Source organism: Lactuca saligna, chromosome 5, assembly GCF_052625555.1.
Source record: "Lactuca saligna cultivar CGN05327 chromosome 5, ASM5262555v1, whole genome shotgun sequence".
Classification (NCBI taxonomy): Eukaryota; Viridiplantae; Streptophyta; class Magnoliopsida; order Asterales; family Asteraceae; genus Lactuca; species Lactuca saligna.
The window spans coordinates 263,394,188-263,417,956 of record NC_136421.1 but is presented as its reverse complement, the minus strand read 5'-3'; the positions used below and the strand labels follow the sequence as shown (position 1 = coordinate 263,417,956).

The following is a 23,769-nucleotide window of genomic DNA, read 5'->3' as shown; positions in this document are numbered from 1 at the left end:
CGGTCCCAATTTTTGAAGTCGGGTTGCAGTTATTGATGACTGACTTATTTGATGATATCATGCATCAGTACGACTTTTTTGCAGATGATTTCACCCTGAACACTGTGAACATTATCGTGGGGTTCAAAATGGCTTGTCGAGCCTTTGGCATTCTTCCCCAATTATGGGCTTTCAAGGCTTAATTCAACTTGTCCACACAGTCTGGTGTTCATTAATTTGTATCCAAAGATTCATAAATCCTTTGATAATCATTTTAAATGGAAAAAAATAGATTTTGTTACATGAAATAACAAGTGTTACACATGTAATTCACAGGAGAGTCACATATGAATTACATGTGATTCACATGTAAATCACAAGTGAATCATATATGAATTACATGTGATTCACATATAAATCACATGTAATTCACATATAAATCAACTTAATTATATATATATATATATATATTGCTAATTATATAGTTTATTTTAATTTGTTTCCTTTTGGCAATAAATCGAAAGTGAATCACATATTAATTACATGTGATTCACATGTAAATAAAATATAATTCACATACGAATCACGTGTAATTCACATGTAATTCACAAGTGAATTACATATGAATTACATATGATTCACATGTAAATCACAAGTGAATCACATATGAATTACATGTGATTTACATATAAATCATATGTAATTCACAATACCATGTGATTCACAATTACACGTGATTCATATGAATTCACATATGAATAAGATGTAATTCACATATAAATCACAAGTTGGTCACATATGATTTACATATAAATCACAAGTACACGTGATTCACATGTAATTCACATATGAATCACATGTAAATCACAACTACACGTGATTCACATGTAAATCACATGCAATTCACATATGAATCAAATGTGATTAACATGTAAATCACAATTTGGTCACATATGAATTACATTTGTTTAACATGTAAATCACAAATGAATCACATATAAATTGCATCAATATGCATATATGTATTTTGTGTAATTGTTCTTCGTTACTTATTTTTTTATTTTCTTGTGAATCTCACATTTAAATCTTAAAAGATACAATCACATGTGAATATCACATTATATACTCACATATGAATCTTATATGATATAGTCACGTAAGAATCTTACATGATATATACATAAGTATTTTTGTGAGGGTTCTTGCATTAATCATTTTTTTTTTAATTTTCTTGTAGATTTGAAAGAATTTGTGGAAAATATTGAAGATGTGAAAAAGTAATAAATCGAAGAAATTATGGAAATCTTGACACAAAGACATGAAAACGCATTGAAATTTTGTAGCATTTTTTTATATATTTTTTTGTATCGAATAAAATAATTATACTATTGTGTTTATAGATTAGTAAATAAAAATGGGTTTATGATTTTCTTACGAATATTATAGTATAAGAAATATGGATATATGCATTTGAAAATTATGCATATATGCACCTAAAACGTTGATTTTCTTTTGTTAAAAAAGTTGTAGTTTTTTTTAATATTCCAGTTTTTTTTAATTACTGGTCTTTTTTTTAAAAAAATTGCAGTTTTTTTTTTAAATTCATGTTTTCAAATGTGGATTGACATCCGTTGTGCGGACGTATGGAAAATGCTATTCTGCGAGAATGACAAAGAAAATATGTTGTTTAGTAATGTGAATACGTTTAATCTTATATAACTATTGTCATTATTATGCATTTTCACTAATTAAATTGGCTACAAAGTTATTATATATATATATATATATATATATATTCTCATTCTGTCAGAATGTTCTCAGAATATTTATTGAATCTATTATATAAGAATGAAAAAGAGTAAAAAAATGATGCGTGAGAAAAAAAAATGAATAATAATTAGTGAGAATACATGAAAATGACGATAATTGTATAAGGTTGCATGTATTCATATTAACAAATAACTTATTCTTTTAGTAACTCTAATAAAATATCATTGTCCACATGTCCGCATAATAGTTGTATATCCACATTATAACTTAGCCCTATATATATATATATATATATATATATATATATATATATATATATATATATATATATATATATATATATATATATATAAGGTAATAATCAAATGAGAACATCAAAAACACTGAGAATGCGAGAACACTTCTGGACCAATCATTTTATAAGGGTATATTAGTAATTGTATATTTAATTAAATAAAAAAAATATTAAATTCAAATATTAATTTCCTAAAATTTAGCAATATTGATTACGTTTACCTAAAATCAAAGATTAACCAAATTGTTTTTCATTTTTTTTATTAATGAATGATAAAAATAATTTGTATTTTTTTCGATCAAACAAAAAAGTCGATTTTTTTTAATTTATAATTCATCAGAATATTTTCAATCATGTATGAATAAAACACATTTCAACATTCATTTTTCGTTGATCAATTTCTACAAAATGAAAATACCATGTAAATACAAAAAAATGATCAAAAAAATATTAAAATGAATGATTAGTATAAAATCATATGTTGTTATAATCATAAACGATTATAACTGTTCCACTTATTGTTTATGTTGCCAATAGTTATAATCATAAATTATTATTATCGGTGTCTTTTAATCATATGGACAATAATATTTATAATCATAAATGATTATAACAAACACAACGAACCATTTTTTTTATTAAACAATTATAAGATGTAAAACCACCCTACAATAAATGGATTCACCTTTAGCTAATTCCAAATATTGAAATCATCAAATATAATTAATAAGCGAACAAAATTTTGACAAAAACCTATAAAAAATGTGTAAGAAAAAAACAAATACCTTGATTTTTTGTGTGAGGACCTTACTTTCTTCTATTTGCAGCCTTTAAGACCCAAAACAAATTAGCACAGGTTTCCTTTCCTTCTTCCCTTGCTTAAGCTTGGTTGCTTCTTCCCTTGTTTGAACTTGGTTGCTTCTTTCCCTGCTTGAACTTAGTTGCAAGTATTCATAATAAAAAGAAACCAAAACAAATTTATTTTTGGATCTTTGTTTTGATTAAATCCACCGATAAAATTTACATTTCAATTTATTTTGTCTTTTGTAGATTTCTAAATATCTTTGCTTCCCTTATTACATAAAGATAATCAAAACAATATAAGAAAAACAAAACATTATAATCAAAATAATACCTGCAAATTGAAACACAAACACGAAAAAAATAATAGTACATACCACAATAATAATCACAGCTTCCAACCACTAGGGCTGTCGTCGCCTCGTTGGGCAACCCAATACTACACGACACCACCAATATCGGCTCTAAAACCGATGCTACACCCTCCCCCTTCTCGATCTGTCTCTAAATCCACTTCACACTCTCCCTTTTGTTTGCATTTTTAAGAGCAAACAAAACCCTATTGTAGTTGGAATCGATTAAGATTCAAAGAGGGAACCAACAGTGTAAACGACAATATTTAGACCTGGGAGGAGGCTTGATAGTGGTTGCAATGTGAGATGATGATGATGAACAGATCTTGGTTACGCATGGTTGATGGATGTGTTTTTGTTGATGAAGCCCTAGGTATACACGAAAGGAAAAAAGAGACGGCAAAATGAATGGAAATAGATGAGAGAGAGAAATTTTAGGAATCAGCTAAAGTAGAAATTGCTATTATATCCTTTTGACAATTTTAAAGTTACATTTTATTTCAAGTAGTTTAAGATTTGTACATAAACAACCCATTTGAAATTAGCCTTATATTTAGATATTTAAATGGTCCAGATATGTTCTCGCGTTCTCAACCTTTTAGGTGTTCTCATTTGATCCTACTCCTATATATATATATATATATATATATATATATATATATATATATATATATATATATATATATATTCAAGTTTTTCGTAAATTAATTTTCTCTATTTACTGCATGTATATATCAACATAATTTCTGATCTTTTAATATCTCTTAGACATATGTATATTCATGTTTTTCATAATAATACCTAAGTATATCATATTTTAACAATTTACATATGTTTATATGAGCATTTTAACGTGATATAGTCTTTTTATAAATGACCTTTCAAGATTTATAAATGAAATCATATGTATGCATTTTAGTTCAATAAAACTTCAAGATCATCAAAACAACAACAAATACACATTTATTATCCCTCAAAACTCGTGAAATATAAAAGAGAGGTTGTAACATCTCAAAAATCACAACGGTTTTAAACTTTTCAAAACAACCGATTCATAAAATGTTTACAAAAATCATTGTTTCCAAAATGTTTATCAATATCAGAGTATCCCAAAAGCATAAATCCATGAAACATGAGGATGTGTATGATCACGAATTCACCTTCCTGCGATCATCAGAAGTACCTGAAACAGTAAACTAAAACCACAAGCTAAATTATAACAAGTTTCCTCCAAAATACCACCACATAAAAAATATAAAACAACAACATGCACAACTGAGCATTCAGCTTAAATGGACTACCTCACAGGGCCTACAACCAATCTGGACCGCTCCCGAGCCTTCGGCATGAATGGACCGCCTCGCAGGGCCTACAACCTATTTGAACAGCTCGTGGGGCCTTTGGCCTGACTAGACCGCCTCACAGGGCCTACAGTCTATCCGGACCGTCCTGGGTATCTTGGCCTTCAGCACAAAGCATGACCGCATCAACCCAACCAACAATAACATGTTGACATACACATAACAAATTAACATATGAATAGGCATTAGAGGGTCATGGGGAGTATCGAAGTGGTACTCAAGACTACGGAGAGGATCCAGTAGGTTCAGAGCAGGCTTTAAACTGCCCAGAGTCAGCAGAAAAGCTATGCCGACAAGCATTGATCGGACCTGGAAACCCGGGTCGGGGATGTGGTGCTCCTGAAAGTGTCACCTTGGAACGGCGTCATTCGATTCAGGAAGCGGGGGAAGTTAGGCCCCATGTATATCGGACCCTTCAGGGTTGTAGCCCGGGTGGGCAAGGTGGCATATAGGCTGGATCTGCCAGATTCATAACACTTTTCACGTCTCTCAGTTACGGAAGTGTCTGGTGGATGATTCGGCAGTGGTACCATTAGAGGATATTCAGGTGGATGACAGCCTGAATTACATGGAGCGACTAGTGGCGATCCTTGACAGGAAGTCGAAGGATCTGAGGAACAAGAGAGTGGAGCTGGTAAAGGTGCAGTGGCAGCACCGCAAGGGCTCGGAATGGATCTAGGAACCAAAGGACGAGATGAGGGAGCATTACCCCGAGTTTTTCAGGACCCGGCAATAGACTTCGAGGAAGAAGTCTAAAATAAGTGGGGGAGATTTGTAACACCTGATTCCTGGTATGCATTTAATTAAAGAAGCTTTATTTTTCTCTGGGACTCGACGAGTTGGAGGCCCAACTCGTCGAGTAGGATCGTGACCCTCGAGGAGTTTAAGTAGTCTACTCGACGAGTCGGAAGACCGACTCGGTGAGTAGGTGCTGCTAAGTGAAACCCTAAATTGAGGGTTTTCACCCTATTTAAACATCTTATATCGCCCCAACTCGGCCCCATCGTCCGGAGCAAACCCTAACTCGAAACCCTAACCATTTATTGTGTGTTCTTGAGCCTTGTGGTGTTATTTTGTGTGGTTGAAGCTTGGAGTGAAGAAGGAGGCTTGTGAGATCAAGGGGAAACAAGAAGATTCAGAGTTTTGAACACATTTCCAGCTTCTTTGAGGTATAAAGCTGAAACCTTGGCTATTACTTGCTTAGATCTTGATTTTAGACCATTTTCTACATTTTTCTAAGCCTTAGTGAGGTTGTATACGGGTTTGAATGTGGAAGTGAGTTTTGCACTTCAGATCTCGGGCCATTGGGGGTCTTTATGGCATAAAGATGCCAACTTTGTTGCCATAAACAACCCATGCATCTTATATACCTTCTTTCATGGCTTTTTGAGCCAAAGGCCCCATGCATGTACACCAAGTTTGAAGCTTTACGTGTAAAATGGATACTAGGAGGCCAGGTCTATGGTTTTGATGTGTTAAGACTCATTCAAATCGACTTTATAGCTATTACTAATACATATCAAGCACAACAATCGAGAATCTTCCATTCGCCACATCGCGGTAGATGATTACCACGTAGTGGTCTTCTAACTTCAAGCCTTATTTGTCTTCTTTTTTACTTAGCCCTGCATTTTCCTGCTTTCAACTCCCCGTTTGCTTCATTTTCATCCTGAGCATGTCTTTGCTACTACAAAATAGATTTCAACCATAATAAGTACCTTATGTCCCAAAATAAGCATAATAGTAGCCAAACATATTATAAATATTCATGAAATATATGACTAAATATGCCTATATCAAGAGACTTTTGTGTAGTTTCCCTTATTCTGTATGACGAAATTTTTTTCTAATAACCACCTCAAACTTGGATTGATTCATTTTCTATTTCTTGTGAACAGACTTTTCCAGATCTAGATTCAAACAACTGTTAGGCATGGAAAACTTACATCCAAAGATTTAGTTAAAATTTACATTTACGAGTTATGAATTAAAACTAAATCTCCTCTGCAGAGTAGTCATCAAAGTGAACCCATATGCATTTCATGAAGTTGAAAAAGTCGATGAAGAGAGAAAACCTAATCCCCCCCCCCCCCAAAGTCGCATTTTTGATTGCATGGTATCCCTATTTTAGTTAAAGATAACATTACAAGCAAATATAAGCGTAACACGACTGCAGAATCATACACACTTCTTAAGTCGGGGGTTCCTCTGGATGCTGGTGTAATGAAGAAGTTGAGGGAATCAGGGACAATTATATTTAGGAAAGCAAGCACGAGTGAGTGGGCTTATTACAGAAGTTCCAATACAGCTATTAGTTGGAATGGTAGAGTTGAACAAGCAGTTGTAAGTTTACACATTCATTCTTTTTGAAAAATATGGTAAACTAAGTTCATTTAACTTACAAAATTATTGTTTGGTTAATTTACTACATAAATGGTACTTTCTTGTTACTAAAACATTAAGTATTCCATGGGTCTATTTATATACGTCATTGAATGTAACAAAATCAATTGATATAATACAAAGTTAATTAAGTATGTATCTAAATACTTGTATTATATTGAAGGACTTTATGAATTTGTGCAGAACCCATATGTAGATCCATATGGTTCAAGCATAAGATCAACTAATTGCAACAAACATGGTAACTATATCAGTTAGCACTGAAACAAATGGATCAATCCTATGTCCTACAAGTGCTAACTCAGTTGTTACTCTCAAGACAATCTAGAAGTCACCAACTACAATGATACCCTGTCAATGTTCTTCTATGCGAGACTATAAAAATAAGGTCGTACCTGAAGCTACAATTACAATAAGCACCTTTATTGTGCTTGTGCATTAGGTTTTTTCATGTACCACTTGAATAATTATGCTTATACGCTTTTCACATGGATATACTTTAAGAAGGAAGGGGAGAATAACCTCAAACATTTTGGAAAATATATAATTATACAAAATTGCACAAAAGTCACTATATTTTGGAAAATTTTCACAACTTTTTTTTTCTAATTTTTTTTCCAATTTCGAGACCTAGAATATGATGTCACCAAAAGTGTGACGTCATCATGCAATATCAAGATGTCATATCATCAAAATTGACACGTCAACATGTAATCAGGTTGACCGGTCAAGCGGTCAGAATTATAATAAATTGGAAAACGAAGTGTTCAATTTGAGTCGAAAAATAATGTAATGTCAAAATTAATTTTTCGTATAAACTTAATGACTTGTATGGACTTTGCTCATATCTTATATGGAAAATGACTCTTAAGGGTAACTAACTGTTTTGGTTGTTCTCATTTGGTCTCTTTCCTTTTTTTATACTCAATATACCATTGAACTTGTTGTTTGTGTTCACCATAACCCTTTTGACCAGATTTTAACATGTGATAGTCGGTCAAAGGGTTATGGTGAACACAAACAACAAGTTCGATTGTATATTGAGTACAAAAAAAGGAAATGGACCAAATGAGAACAAATGCAATAGTTGGTTACCCTCCCGATTCATTTTCCCTTTACTCATTTATAGCAAATCGCATGTCATCTCCTACTAATATTAATGACGTTATGAGATTCATTCTTGCTTCTCTTCAAAACATAACCCACAAAAGAACATTAATCATACATGTACAACTTTGTAATACACTTCAATATTTATTTTGTGGAATCTTAACTAAAAAGGTGCATTTCATGACTACATTTACATTTCCAATCAAATGATTTATCATATCATGGATTCTAAACAAGTCTACAAACGAGTGGAATCACAAGTGCTGTGATTTTTGAGTTTACCTAGTTTTATGATCGAATTTGTGGGATAAGATACAACATCAATATGTACAATATCATGCAACTATTGCAGACACATCACAATAATATACATTGAGGTAAACGTTTATGTTGATAAATATACATCTCATACATAGTCATATCCTTTTACAGAGAGGTGTTGACAGCTAACCACAATAAGCATAACATAGACCATGTTTTAACAAAGTTACCCCTCTGAAATGCTCTTCATATACATTACGACCAAATAATGTTGCAATTTTTGATAATTTTTCAACTTTAATTTCATTTAACTTTTCGGGGGAAATGACTCAGGAGGGTAACCAACTGTTGAGTTTGTACTCATTTGGTTATTTTCCTTTTTTTGTACTTTATATATCATCGAATTTGTTGTTTGTGTTCACCATAACCCATTAACCGGCTATCACAGGTTAAAAGCTGGTCCAAAAGGTTATGGTGAACACAAACAATAAGTCCGATGGTATATTGAGTACAAAAAGGAAAGGAACCAAATGAAAACAAACGCAACATTTAGTTACCCTCAAGAGTTATTTTCCCTATCTTTATATATGTGCAAGTATATTTCAATTATGGACCATTTATGTAATATTTTATTTGTAATCTAATTATGGTTGAAAACATTATCTTATAATTCGTATATGTTGTATATCGTGTGTGTGTCTATATATATATATATATATATATATATATATATATATATATATATATATATATATATATATATATATATATATATATATATATAAACTTAATTACCCTCTCTAATAAATGAAAAAAAAATTGTCACTTGTCGCACTCTCATTAAATATTCCAAAATGTCATTTTTTGATTATTTTGAAATGTTTTTCCATATTATTTTATGTGTTTTTCTATTTTATTAAATTTCACATAATATTTTTATGTAATAATTACAATAAATGTAGTAATAAATAGATATCAATTTCATTAATGAATTTACATTTTAATTTCAAAATTCCCAAAATTAGAGCGTCTTAGTTTCTTGAGTAAATTACACGAATGGTCCCTATAGTTTGGGGTAATTTGCATGTTTGGTACCTAACTTATTTTTTAACCGGAAGATCCCTACTGTTTGTTTTTGTTGCACTTTTGGTCCCTAATTGTTGCACATTTAGGTAAGACAGAGATCAAGCGCGCAACAAAAACAAACTGTATGGACCTTCCGAGTTAAAAAAATAAGTTAGAAACCAAACATGCAAATTACCCCAAACCATAAGGATCATTCGTGTAATTTACTCTAGTTTCTTTTATTTATTTAAATTATTTGTTTACATTTAAAAGATAAAAAAAACATTTTCATATAATAATTCATTATTTTTCTTAGTTCTTATAAATTCAAAATTTTTAAATATTTTGATATTTATATTTATTTATTTTTCTTATTTCTTTTATTTATTTTGATATTTATTTAGGGGAATGAAATGTTTTAAAACCCGGGTTGACCCGACCGGTTCAACCAGTTGGACTGTGATCCGGGGTAGAAGGCGGGTTAATTGAGAACGGTTTTTTTGTAAAAATACGGACCGGATTGAATCGGTCGGGTTTCCCCTAAACCGCGGTCGAACCAGTATGTCAAACCGGTTAAAAACGAATTGACCCGTTTTAATAGGGCTTGGAATAGTAGCGAACGCCAAAATTATGTTTTGTTTTGTTTTTTGTATTCTATGTGGTTGTTTATTGTGTTTAGATTGATCTATACCATGTTTTGATATGTTTTTCAATGTTTAAACTTTGTGGACATCAAATTATTGGTTTTATATGTCTATGCATTATGTTCAAAAGTAAAAATATATGAAAATATAAAAATATCATGAACCGGGTTGACTCGATGGTTCAACCGGTTAACGCGTGAACCGGTAATCACACCGTGTCAACTAAAACCCGGGTTTTAAAACATTGGGGGTAGGGTTATGTGGAAAATGAATGATTATGGCAACACATGATGGAACCAATAAAAATATAACAACATATCACTTTAGTGTAACTATATAAATAACTTTTAAAATACATCTTAAATATTACTAAAAGAGAAACTTTATGACATCATCTTAAATAATCTGGACCATTGATTGTATTTCAATCTTATTTTTTCCACCCTTAGATCAAATTGCTGACATCATCTTCCCCATATGGAATGTATTTAATTCCAATAAATGATTTTCAATCATCAATCAATAACTTACATTCGTTGAAATGGAATGTATTTAATTCCAATAAAAACTTTCCATATTTTACATCTTGAATTTTCAGTTATGAAGATTTTAATATGATCAATTTTAAAAATATATTACTAACAAATCATTTCAAATAAGGCCTTAATATCAATCATTAATATAAATCCATTTATATTAGTAAACCAGTAATATAAAATCTTTTTTTATTAGGAAATCATTTATACCGAAAAATCATATTCAAATCATCACATACATATACGATTCATCATTGAATCCGCGACTCACATTTATTTTCAATCGTTTCTTTTCTTCAAACATTCTCATACAACATCGTTAATATTACTTATAACTTCCATCATCATTTTTTGCTATCAACATTCGCTCTTGTGTGTTAGAAGGTCAGTACCTTCTTTCGTTTTTTATATTTTTTTCGATCATTTTTTGCTCCTATATCAAATGTATGTATTCATATATTTCGATTTTCTTTGTCACAAATTACATTAAATCAGTTAACTACTTTTCTGAAACTTTTCAAATAAACATGAAAAGGTATTAGGTACCTTTAACAAAACAAAAATTAACTATCCTGGGAAGTGACATTAATTACGAAAATTTTACTTTTATATATTAGAGATGATTATGATTTTTTTTTTAATTTTTATGTCATAAGAATCCGGTTAATTTTGGCATGATTTTAAAATATCATTGAAATTATTATGTTTTTATACATCATATCAACCTACTTTTTATCTTCGTATAGTAACAATAAAATTTATTAATTTACACAACAAATATAGATATTTCAAATTTTGTAATATTATTATACCTTACAGAATACAACTCCTTCCAAAATAAATTTTCGTCAGTAATTTCATCCATAATTTCAACAAATTTAAATTTGTATTTTCTTTATATAATTTTTTTTAATGATCCTGATTTTTTTTTCTCCAAAAGTATATCAAACATTTACGTTTTAGATAATGCTGCCTTATTATAATTATTATTTTCCAAAAGTATATCCATTTAATGAGGAATTTGATATAATAAAGGAAGTGAATGTTAATTAAAATGAGATATATATTCCATAATTATTACATGAGTTTATTAAAAAAAATTAATATCAAGGTGTAAACATTAAACATTTTGAAAGTGAAATTTCAGAATACATACAAACGATAATGTTGTACAATGAAATATAAAAGTGAATAGACTAAAAAAAACACTATTAAAGCAGTCAATCTTGAAAATAACATAGTTATGAAAAATTATAAAGTAAGATTAAAATTATAAGATATTAGGAGATTTGTAAATAGTACATTTAGTAAAAGCGTTACGGTTATTAGAAAAAATAAGAGCGTTAAGATTACTGAAAATACAATATATAAACTAAATTATCACAATAGTAATGAAATGTTATTATTTGATATTTCATATAATTGACAGATATATCAAATTAAATTAATATACTAAAATTATTTAAAGTTGCGCCAAAACTAATGCAAAATTTTTACGAACACTAAATAAATAAGAACAAACATAAAAGCTAGCATTTATATTTATAATCAATTTAAAATAAACCAATCATGATTTAGAAAAAAATCTCCATTGATGATATACTAAAATTAAATCTATATAACATTTAACATTTTATAAATTATATTACATAACTTTATTTGAATAAATGAAATAGTTGTTAATATTTAATGCAATAGAAAAACGGTATATTGATTGTCAATATATGTTTAAATTAGTTAATATTATTATGCAATGAACGTCTAATTAAAATGCTTATAAATATATAAATATTATAACTATATAAGACGAGGAAAATCGTTCAACTAATAAAACAAAAAAATGATGTCTACAAAGAGATCTTTCAATGATTATATATATTTATCGTTTTCAATGTATTTTCTACATATTTCAATAATACCAATAACCATATATATTTTTAATAATCATTATACACTATCTATAAACGATTATATGTTTTTTTTATGTATTTCCCGCGTTTAACGTGGGCTATAATCTAGTTATATATGAATAAAAAAATAAAAATGTGTCACTTGATTATTGGTTTCAGAATATATTGTTCTAGTTATTCATTTTCCTTTGAACCTAATTCTCACAACTAGTATTATATATAAGAAACATCTACTCATTAAAGAAAATGATTCTCAATTTAATACATAATAAGTCCAACTATCTACTTTTGATTAAGCAAAAACATATAAAGATTTAAATTAGAACCAAGTTGAAACAGTTGCTCACTAAAATCATGAAAACATGTTATAGTTTTTGTTTTTAGATATGTATTTTTCTTTTTGTTTAGATTTTGTATTTTAGATATGTATTTTTTTTTGGGTACAACATAAGCATTGTGCTTGATTGAAAAACTATAACTACGTCCAATCATAGAAAGGGTGATTAGGTCATGGACGGAGAGAATAATTATTATCCAAAGCACTGTTAAATGGACCAAGGAACGTTCGACCCCTGAATCAAAAGGTAACTCTCACCTGTTTCTCTCACTCGACTACAAATCCCCATCTTCCTCAATATCAAAATTTCCCTGCTTTCTTTCCAACTCTTGGATCGCCAAACCAGATAAATGGTTCGGGATTATACGGCTTAAAATCCTGCTTTCCCTATCCTGCCAAGCTTGTTGCTGATTCCGGGATACAGTCGTCTTCGGTCCATTTTCGGTTAGAAAACCCATTTCCGTTTCTAATTTTGTCTGAATTTTGTCGCTACTTTGGTTTCCAATTTGTAATTTTAGAAAGAACGGGTAACGATAGAGGGGCACAGGAGAAAATTTTAGGGCATTTTTGGGGGTTTAGAGATTGTCGAGCAAATTGAATGTTTATTCTTCAAATGATTGAATCGTATTGGGTGTAAGGGCTAAGGATAATCTTATGGCTTGTATTCTCGATTGAAGATTATTTCATAATGAAGCGGGTAATCATGGTTACATAACAATTAACATGGTGTTACTCCTTCCGTTCTGATTTATGATGCCAAAACTTGTCAGGCTGCTAAATTGATCTGGTTTTTGTAATTCTCGTTACAATGGTTAATGCCGTTTGCACTTTTTTTTCCCTGAAACATTCGAGGATGCACATAAATTGTAAAGTAAAAGAAAAAACCCGTTTGATTTCAAGAGTCTAGGTGCAGTTCACCTTTTGTAATGGAGCTGCTTAAAAACTTCCAACATCTAGTGTTTTGTTTGGCTGAAAATCTATAGTGAATTTTTTCTGGTGCTTGCAATGCATATATACTCGATTATTGTAATGTGAAAAGGAGTATACAACTGTCTGTCTTTCATAGACGTTTAATGCTTTGTTTATGTATACAGAAACTACATCATCGAAAATGTATGATGAGTTGATGTTTCTTTTAAGGTTTTCACTTTTCATATATGTTGCAAATTCTGTGCAGTTCATTTTCTTTGTTATGGAGGTGGTAAATTAATGGACAACTGGCCTTGATGCTGTATTGAGCACAATCTTCGTGGGTAGTGAATCTGATATGATCCCTAGGTTTTCAGTGTCTGAAACTCCTGGTGTTACTGGAGATAGTATGGACATTGATGGTGATCCCTTTCATCACTCAGTAAGATCATCTTTTTATAACTTTCTTCCTGTGAATTCTCATTAGCTACTTGTCAACAGTGGCCCCTATGTATTTCTTTTCACAATATTTCTTAAAATGCTTATCATACACTTTACAGGATGCGAATCCAAAGATACTTGAGGCTGATGTGGAGTTATCTCGCCATCGCATATCTGTATTCCTTTCTACACATACTGCCTATGAGTTGCTTCCAGAATCTGGAAAGGTTGGATGCTTGAACAATTCTCTTATGTCTATTATCTTTACATATTGGTAATGAATAATGATGCTTATTTGTTTATTTTCACCCTTTTGCATTTTGTAGGTTGTTGCTTTGGATGTTTCCCTACCTGTTAAGCAAGCTTTCCATATTCTCTATGAACAGGTAACATTGCATGAGTTATTTCTCTTGTTATGTACATACTCTTTGTGACTTTTCATGTTGTACATTCTATTTTGAAGTTAATGTTTCATGGGTTGGATCCAGTTTATAGCATCAATATCTTGATACCTCCTCATTTACTTTTCTTGTGTTTGGTGTAAAGTAAAGACCTACTTTTTCCACGAGTTCCTCTTGAAGATAGCATTGCACATTTTGCATGTGTTTCATGAGCATGCACTTGTTTCCAAGGAAACTGTATATTGTTACAAAAATGTGATTGCATATTTTGTTGCATTTGTGTAGAACATTACTTCTTAGCAATCTAAATAATTATACGAAATCTCATTTCACCATTGGTTATTAGAGATGTAATTTGAAACTTCGGACCACTCTATGTAGCTTACACAAGCTTGAGGTCAAGATGTGGTCTTTTACATGGCTCCTAAACTTTGTTTCATGGTGAGTTAGTTATATGCCTAACACGCCTTGTTAAAGCATACTAAAGCACATAAACATAAACATATTCATAAGAATTTTTTAATACCACACTCAAACTTCTTACCAATACACCTGTGCTTAATATTTATCAAGGAAAGAGCATCTTGCCATTGTGTTGACGAAAGCTTGTTCTGCTTAACTGAATTAGCCCTTCTCCCTTGTTTTATAATTTATACATGAACAGCATAGTCTACCTTTTTTGTGTGACCCTTCATTAAGTTGTTTGCTTTAAACTAATTTGGGTTTATAATATTGACAGGGAATTTCAGTTGCTCCTCTTTGGGACCATAATGTTGGTCGATTTGTTGGAATACTGAGTCCATTAGACTTCATCTTGATTCTTAGAGAGGTATAGATAGCAATTCAGTTACTGTTTTAGATAAAATGTTTTGATTACATGATATCCATTTTATGTGAATTGTAAGTATCTTATTGCAATAAGAAGTTGTATTTAGTTTTAATTGTATTAAACTCCAGCTGGGGAATCATGGTTCTGACTTGACTGAGGAGGAGCTTGAGACCCATGCCATATCAGCCTGGAAAGAGGGAAAATTACAGCTTACAAGGAAATTTGACACTAATGGACCATTGAATCCAAGGCGTCTCATTGATGTAAGTCCCTTTTCTATTCTAATGATTCATTGTTAAGTCAGATGGAATCTCAACTTTTTTACTTATGTAAATTTAATCATCTTTAAAAAAAAAAAATTATGTTCTCCTTTTCTTGAATCAGACCAATTTTTATGTTGTTTTAATGTTTTTTGAGTGGTGTTAATGTATGCAGGCAGGGCCTCATGATTCTTTAAAAGATGTTGCTTTGAAACTGTTACAAAATAAGGTTGCAACAATTCCAATCATCTCACAGGATGGATCAATCCCACAGCTCCTACATTTGGCTTCCCTAACTGGAGTTCTTAAATGTAAGCAAACTTTTCCTTTAGACCAATTAATGTTTTATAATCTTTTTTTTTTTTTTTTTTCTAACAAAAGCAAGCTACCAATTTCTTTCAGGCATCTGCAGACATTTTAAACATTCGCCTGCCTCATTGCCAATACTTCAACAACCAATCTGTTCGATTCCTTTGGGCACGTGGGTCCCCAAGATTGGGGAATCAAATGGTCGCCCTTTTGCAATGTTGAGAGCCAATGCTTCTCTTAGTGATGCCTTGTCTTTACTGGTTCAAGGTAATTAATAAAAACAAAAAGTTATGTTATAAATAATGTGATGATTAAATTAAAATATACATGATATTGTGTTTGTGTTGTTGGTTTTTATGATTTACTACTTATTTTCCACAACAGCGGAAGTGAGTGCAGTTCCTATTGTGGATGAGAATGACTCGTTGCTGGATATATATTGCAGAAGGTAAATTTAATTCTACTTACTTCACTGTAATATACATGTATTTTTGTTAAAACTAAAAAATATGTTTTTTTTTTTTTTTTTGGCATTTGACCTTGACAGTGATATCACTGCTTTGGCCAAAGACAGAGCATATGCCCAGATTCACCTTAATGAACTCAGCATTCATCAGGTATGTTTTATTTTCATGTCATCTGATTCCCAATTTGTAGTTGTTGTAAATTGTAATTGTTATTATCAATCAATGTCAAAAATAGCCTTAGATAATGACAAAATAGGAAAATCATGTACTCAAGGAAATGTTGACATGTCTCTTGTGGGCCCTGTTTGTCACATACGACAGACCATGGAACAATGTGCGACAGACAGTGACTGACTCTCTTGTTGTCTGTGTAAAAGACATGAATGCCCTCATCCGGATCATCAGTAATAGTCATAGAAAGCTTTGTTTTATATGTATCTATGAGTATGATGTTGATATTCATAATATCTTAATATGACAGGCATTACAACTGACTCAAGAAGCAAGTGCATCGTATGGGTTTTTTAATGGACAAAGATGTCACATGTGTTTGGGATCTGATCCACTGCATAAAGTTATGGATAGGCTCGCTATTCCTGGTAATTCATCTGCTTTCTTTTCATGCTACATTCTACTTTCAAAAATCTACCAATTGCAAACTAAATTTCACATCTACAATACAATGCCTTAATAAATGAAAACTAGTGAAATTACAAAATTGTATGCAACAGAAAGTAGGATTGTTTAGTAAACAAATAAATGAAAATATGAGATGTGTTATTGATGTTAATTTAGTTGCATGGGTGGCATAATATAATGCATGCAGGAGTTAGGAGGCTTGTTATAGTGGAAGCAGGAAGCAAGCGAGTAGAGGGCATCATTTCATTAACTGATTTATTCAGGTTTTTGATTGGATAGTCCTCCACCTCCTCCCCTCAATATCATATCAACTAAAAGATGTGTATGTTGACTCTTTGGTTGGTATAAGTTTCCAGCTTTTTGGCTCTCAACTTTTCTTTTTTCTTTTTTCTTTTATTATGGTATTAGAGTTTAAAAAGAAATTTCTGTAAATTCAAGAGGATTCTCAATGTTTTTGTTTTTTTTGCCCACACATCAATGTAAGGCATCATTCTCAACTCAACTCAACTCCCACGTATTTAAGCCCATTTCTTACACAGGAACTATCATTATACTGTGTTTAGCATGCATTCAACTTGGACTTTACTTGGTGCGACAAAAAATATTTGAGATTGACCTCAGTGGGACTAAAATCGCAAGAAACTGGTATGAGTAAGAGTAACTCCCATATGTGGAAAACTTCACATATGTGAATACCCCTATTTACATGACATATATAGATAAACACATATAGGGATTTTAGTATATAGATTTCAAGCTTACTGTATTTACATATCATATGCAAACAAATTATACACAATTGAAGGTCTTTGAGCTTCTGAAGAAGAAATTTAGCTGCCCTTTGTATATGTTTCTTGAAAGTTTGTTGCTTTTTGGGTTCCAATTTAGGCGTCAACAACTTGATGTATGTAACAAATTGCTTCTTGTCGAATGATGGTTGTTCCTTCAACAAAGTTCAGAAAGATGGACCTTTTCAATCAAATATGGTTAATGCAACCATGTTCCAGTTTAGGTGTTAATTACAGTTTACAAGCTATGCAATTCCTTTTTGCTGGTTTGGGGAAGATTATGACTATTACAAAACACCCCCTGATGTTCCAAATAGCATACAAATGGCCCCTTCCTTCCTTGCCATCTCCCAACTCCAAAGTCAAACTATTGAACATTCAAATTTCTAAATTTTAAACATATATCAAATCAACACGTATACAATTTTCTGACAACTCTATAAACCGGTTAAACTTTTGAAAACTCAATAGACTAGCACATCCTCATCATCATCATTCTCGGTCATTGATTACTTGCTAATTATATGAAGATAGTTTTACAAGTGTTTAAATATTACAAAATGATCAAATATTATTTTAATTGAAAATTAAGTCGCCACTTGTATACATTTGAATGTGGTTTACTTAATTTAAACAAGATTACAATAAAATCTATCAATCTTTTCAAATTGTTTATTAAAATTAATGTAATCAAAATTTAAAATCATTATTGAGTATTATATTATATTCTAATTTTTAATAAAACAATAATATTACACTAGAAAACAAAATTTACTTAAAAAAAATTAGTAAAATATGGCTAATTGAATGTGGTTTACTTAATTTAAACAAAATTTATGGTTTCTCGAATTTAAATAAATAAATAAAGACAAATTCGGTTTATCCTCTTAAGCATTTTTTAAGATTTAAGTAAAAATTAAACCGATGCTGAGTAAATCATTAATTTAGTAGGTTAGACGTCCAAAATTAATGTTTGGCCTGTAAAATGGCTAAATGGCCGAAGTTTTGAAGAAAAATAATTATAACGGGTGCCCCATTTATCAATCAATAAAAATACTTCAAAAACTAAATAGCCTTTGTAAATATGGTAAAATAATATCTTTTTAACTAACCATTATAAAAAGTCAATTTTAATTGCAAAAATCCAGAAAGAGACCTTTTTTAAAAATGTGGATCATTTTCACATAGGAATGTTGAAAAACCAATTTAAACTTATATTATTCCCATTCAACTCCGATTAAATCGTAATTTCACATGTATGATCAATGACAGTAAAGAAAATACTAAAAGGAAATACACAAGAAAATACTAAAAAGAAAAACTCAATAGTAAAACTAAATATTGATTTCACATGTATGATCTATGACAGTAAAATTCACCTGTGAAAATCACGTCATTTTTTTTTTGAAGTTTTCTTTTGTGGTAGGAATCTTCATACTCATAGCACTCATAATGTAATTAAATAGTATTTTAATTTTATATTATTCCCATTCAACTCCGATTAAATCGGATCTTGATTGCCTTATCAAGTTTCATGATGGTTGTTTTAGGACTTTTTTTGGTAGACGTTAATACACAAGATGCTCTTTTAGTCATAGTAGATTGTCATGATACAACACACGTCACACAAAGTAAACCACATTTGGCTCTTAAAGTTTAAATATGTTTACATCTTTTAATTTTGCAAGTAAACACACAAAATAACGCCACGTCATCATTTCATCTTCAAGCATCTTCTCCTGCACCTTTGACTTCTAATCAGATCTCACCTGCCATAAATCAATAATGGTATTGAGTACATACTGATACCCTTTTCATCAATTTTATTTTATTCTTTTTTTTTTAATTATATATAAATATACCGATGGTGAACGAGAACCAGATATGCTTCGACTTGGGCTCCTATCTCCACCATGGCGATGAGTCTGCTCAATAATTAGATCCACCATCAAAACATAGATTCTATTTGTAACAACACAGAAATAGCAACATACTTTCAATTGTAGCATTGTACTTTACTACTTTGTTTTAATAATAAGAAATCAAAATGGAAGTTTGTTGCTATTTCTTGCATGTAAACCAAAACTTACAGATGATGGTGGTGTAGGCGATCTTGATGGAGATCTGCAAAATTTTCCATAACAGATAAAAGAAAAAAAAACAAAAAAAAAAAAAACCAATTCATTAGTCACCAAATCCAGAATCCAAAACATTCAACAACAATATTTTCCATATGGTCTTGGATTGTTACACAAAGTTCACCACTTTTCACCATCATCAAAACTAATTCCCCTATTCTATATAAATATTTTCCACCATATAATATCCAGATCCACCCACTTGTTATCCACCACAGTTAATTACCTTTTTCTTATCAAGTTTAGTGGATAAAAGCGAAGTTTGCGCCCAAAATTCCATCAAGAATCCACAAGAACGCCGTGGAATCCACATCTAAAAATTAAAAAACAAGATAACCCTTCACAATCATGGCATCCAAAACCAAGGGCATCCTTTTAAATCCTTTAACAATCAATCAAACCCCACATCCACCTTTTCCATAGCACTCTTTGTAACTAATATGGGAGGGAAAGTTTTGGTAAATAAAGTGGTAGCTATTTAGCAACTATATGGTGAAATTATTAAATATGAAATGAAGACAAAACAAAAGAAATGGGATCATATGTAACCACTAAAAAAAGAAAGAACAAAAATACCTTGAAGCAGATTTAGATCGAGACCTGCGGGAGTATTTCTCCTTAGGAGAATAACTGCATAAAAAAAATCGGTTACTGTACATGAACTGACATAACAGAACAGGTTGTACTGTGTTTGGTATGAATTGGACTGGGACTGATGTCAATGGGATAAAAGTTAAAAGACATAAATGCCCTTTTCATCTCCCTAGTTGCGTTCAGTGTAACAAACTCAGCCCTAGTAAGTTACAAAAAATCATCACAGACCTTCTGCTTCTGCTGTCAGAGGTGTAGCTGCGACTTGGACTTCTGCTTCTTGAAGAATATGGAGTTGGGCTTCGGCTCCTAGACTCATTGTGTCTTCTATCATACTCCTCCACCTGTTGTCAATAAACCAAACCACCAATTTATTGATCATAGCATCCACATGATAAGTTGTTTTACTTGCTGCAAATATAGCGACTTTAACTTTTTACAAATTTTCTTAAATGTTTTTACACATCATATTCATACCCGTATGTAGGCCTTGGAGAAGTGGTTCCGGAAAAGTGAGTCATCAAGCTTCCTTACCTACAACAAACAATAACACGTATAAAAGAGCTGCATGAGATTAAAAGTTTAAAACAACTCTATACTCAAACAAATATATAGAGAAAACAAACCGCATATTTCATATCATCATAGTTTGTATAGTCCACAATCCCCCTCATGCCTGTAAAAACTATAATCAGACTCGATTTATAATTTTCTGAATCACAGAAAGATCAAGTACAGCTTACTTACCATCACGATCACGGAAAACTTGAGAGAAACAAACATCACCAGCTTTACGCATGTGATCCTAAAAATGAAATTTAAAAAAAAAAAATCAAATTAGGGTTAGGAAACACATGAACAAAACTATCTGACCTAAAATGTCAACCAAACCAACCTTCAGATCTTGCCATGAAGCAGAAGATGGTAATCCGGTCACATAAACTGCAAATCATTAGGAAAAATTGAAATGTTTTTGATAGATTATTAGAAGAAGCAAAAAACTAAACTAAGCAGGAGAATAAACATACCACGATAGGCGGTGCGCCTTGATAGTCCACCATGGCTACCACCTCCACTGCTGTGGCGATCTATGGAGGATGAAGATCTCCCACCATGTGCAAGTTCAACCTTCAATGCAAGTAAACACAAAAGAAACCAATCAAAAAACATGATTGAAACTAAGTTATTGATGAATTAAGATTGGTTTCGTTGACTAACTCGTAAGCGTTGACCATCAAACTTATAGCCATCACGTCCACGGATCGCATCTTCAGCATCACGAGGATCTTCAAACTGAAATGAAAAAAAAAGGCGTGATGTAATGTGATGATGAATTCATGAAAAGAAATGGTTGAATAATCGTTTTAAGAAGAATGAAAGAGAATGGGTTAATGTGATATGTACTTTACCTCTACAAAGGCAAAAACAGGGGGTCTAGGAGGAATTTTCAGGTCGATTTCAACAATGGGTCCATACTGTATGAAAAAAAATAAAATCAATATAAAAAATTGGAGAGATCTTGGTTTCAAAGTAAATAATGTGTTACAAAGAGAGATCGGAGAGAACCTTGTAAAACAAATCTTCGATTTCTCTTTCACGAATATCACCAGGAAGATTACCCACATAGAGTGTACGACTTGAGCGACCCATGTTTTTTAGCAAAAAAATGTGATGATCTGATACAATAACAACTTGATTTTAGATAATTTGAAAGATTAAAACTATCGAATATAGGAGGAAATTACTACGAGTTATATCACCAATAATGAACTTAAGATGTAGTTAAGTACAGATACTTGTCAAGTTTTAAAAGATCTAATTTAAATTCTGGTCTGGATAGTTTACATCATTCAACCACAATATTCAAAGCGAATCCTTACAAAGTAGCCAAAAATTATAGTTCTGTAGAAGTTAATTCAACAACATATGAATGAACCTAGAAAGGATGCTCGAGGTTAAAAACCCAAATATAATTTTCTACAAAATATTAAAAACTGCCATATTCAAAAAAATTATGATAATAATAAAATTTAGTTCTAAAGGCCATAGGAATCAACAACCTAACAAAATCGTAATATGCATGATCCAAAGAGGAAAGCAATCGAGCAAGCAAAACCCTAACAGCGATTTACCGTATTTTCAAACTCTATTAACGGATTAATCCATATAAATATGTAAGGAAATCAAAGACGCAGAGTATTTGATCTAAAAAGGTATTTAGGCCGAAATCGATCGACTGCGCTACTATTGCAAAAGGAAATCCCTTCTGAAATCTAGGAGTGGCAGATAAACGAAACGTACTTGTGGAAGGTTCGGGTTCCTTGAAGTGGTGGACAACAAGACAACCTTGAAAAAGTTGATATAAATACAGAAACGGGAAAATATTGTTAAAAAATAAAAAATAAATAATAATAATAATAATAAATGAAAGAGTCATTACACGATGATCCATGTGATTTTTGGGCTTTTAACTTAATTTTTTAATTCAAAATGTATCTTTTATTTGTTTTTGTTATGCGTCCGGTCTCTGTCTAATCTAAAAAGATTATTATATTATTATTAATTTGTTTTCTAATTGATTTTATTATTTATGTATGTATCTTAATTTATTATTGTATATTTATGATTAAACTACCACTATTTATGTCATTACTGGATTAAACTCACCTACCACCACTAAAATAATTTACAACTAACTATCACCAACTCATCCTCATTCTATGCTAAAACAACCACCATCCAACACTAGTCACCGACAACCATGGTCAGATTCCTGAAAACAAATCCAAAATCAAGAATAAAATCTGATGAATCAAAACAAAATAAACCGGATAATCAAAATCAAAACTTGTAATCAACACCAAATTAAACCAAAATCAAGAACAATCGTAAAACCTATTTCCAGAAAATCATGGTGGTGGCTTCGATGAAATGAAGGGAAGGGAGAATTTGGAACCAGAGGAAGGGAGAAGAGGGAACCATATCGTAGTTTACATCTGATGGTGATGGCGGAGAAACCAGATTGAGAACCATATTGGAATTTGAATATGGTGGTGGCCGACGATTTCGTACGCCCCTTGCTGCCTTCAACATATTCCTATCAGATAAAGGATTTGAACCAACCTCGTCGATGTTTAAAAGCTTCCAACTAACATCTTAAAAGCTTCCAACT

The 23,769-nt window shown here is 31.3% G+C and overlaps 2 protein-coding genes across 7 annotated transcripts; one reads left to right on the top strand and one right to left on the bottom strand.

Moving 5' to 3' along the window:
* The first annotated feature begins 12,968 nt into the window (after positions 1–12,968).
* LOC145047664 (sucrose nonfermenting 4-like protein) lies at positions 12,969–17,622 on the top strand. Of its 3 annotated transcripts, none has more exons than XM_078996000.1 (12): positions 12,969–13,072; positions 14,003–14,176; positions 14,295–14,402; positions 14,502–14,561; positions 15,316–15,405; positions 15,534–15,668; positions 15,841–15,976; positions 16,068–16,241; positions 16,359–16,422; positions 16,522–16,591; positions 16,923–17,040; positions 17,268–17,622. In XM_078996000.1, exons 2-12 carry the CDS (start codon positions 14,093–14,095, stop codon positions 17,357–17,359), a joined length of 1,131 nt encoding a protein of 376 aa, XP_078852126.1. In that variant the 5' UTR covers positions 12,969–13,072; positions 14,003–14,092; the 3' UTR covers positions 17,360–17,622. The 3 variants fall into 3 exon arrangements, with proteins under 3 accessions (XP_078852126.1, XP_078852125.1, XP_078852127.1); XM_078995999.1 differs by having other exon boundaries at positions 13,004–13,269; XM_078996001.1 differs by lacking the exon at positions 12,969–13,072 and adding an exon at positions 13,325–13,522.
* Positions 17,623–19,440: 1,818 nt separating this feature from the next.
* LOC145047663 (serine/arginine-rich splicing factor SR30-like) lies at positions 19,441–22,943 on the bottom strand. Of its 4 annotated transcripts, none has more exons than XM_078995996.1 (14): positions 22,899–22,943; positions 22,164–22,273; positions 22,007–22,072; positions 21,816–21,890; positions 21,626–21,725; positions 21,493–21,539; positions 21,345–21,402; positions 21,224–21,273; positions 21,075–21,131; positions 20,829–20,941; positions 20,583–20,636; positions 19,959–19,992; positions 19,731–19,793; positions 19,441–19,637 (listed from the first exon to the last, which is right to left on the bottom strand). In XM_078995996.1, the coding sequence occupies exons 2-14, from the start codon at positions 22,245–22,247 to the stop codon at positions 19,623–19,625; spliced, it is 816 nt and encodes a 271-aa protein (XP_078852122.1). In that variant the 5' UTR covers positions 22,248–22,273; positions 22,899–22,943; the 3' UTR covers positions 19,441–19,622. The 4 variants fall into 4 exon arrangements, 3 of the variants coding, with proteins under 3 accessions (XP_078852122.1, XP_078852123.1, XP_078852124.1); XM_078995997.1 differs by lacking the exon at positions 22,899–22,943 and adding an exon at positions 22,730–22,866; XR_013682320.1 differs by lacking the exon at positions 19,441–19,637 and adding an exon at positions 20,233–20,319.
* Positions 22,944–23,769: the final 826 nt, after the last annotated feature.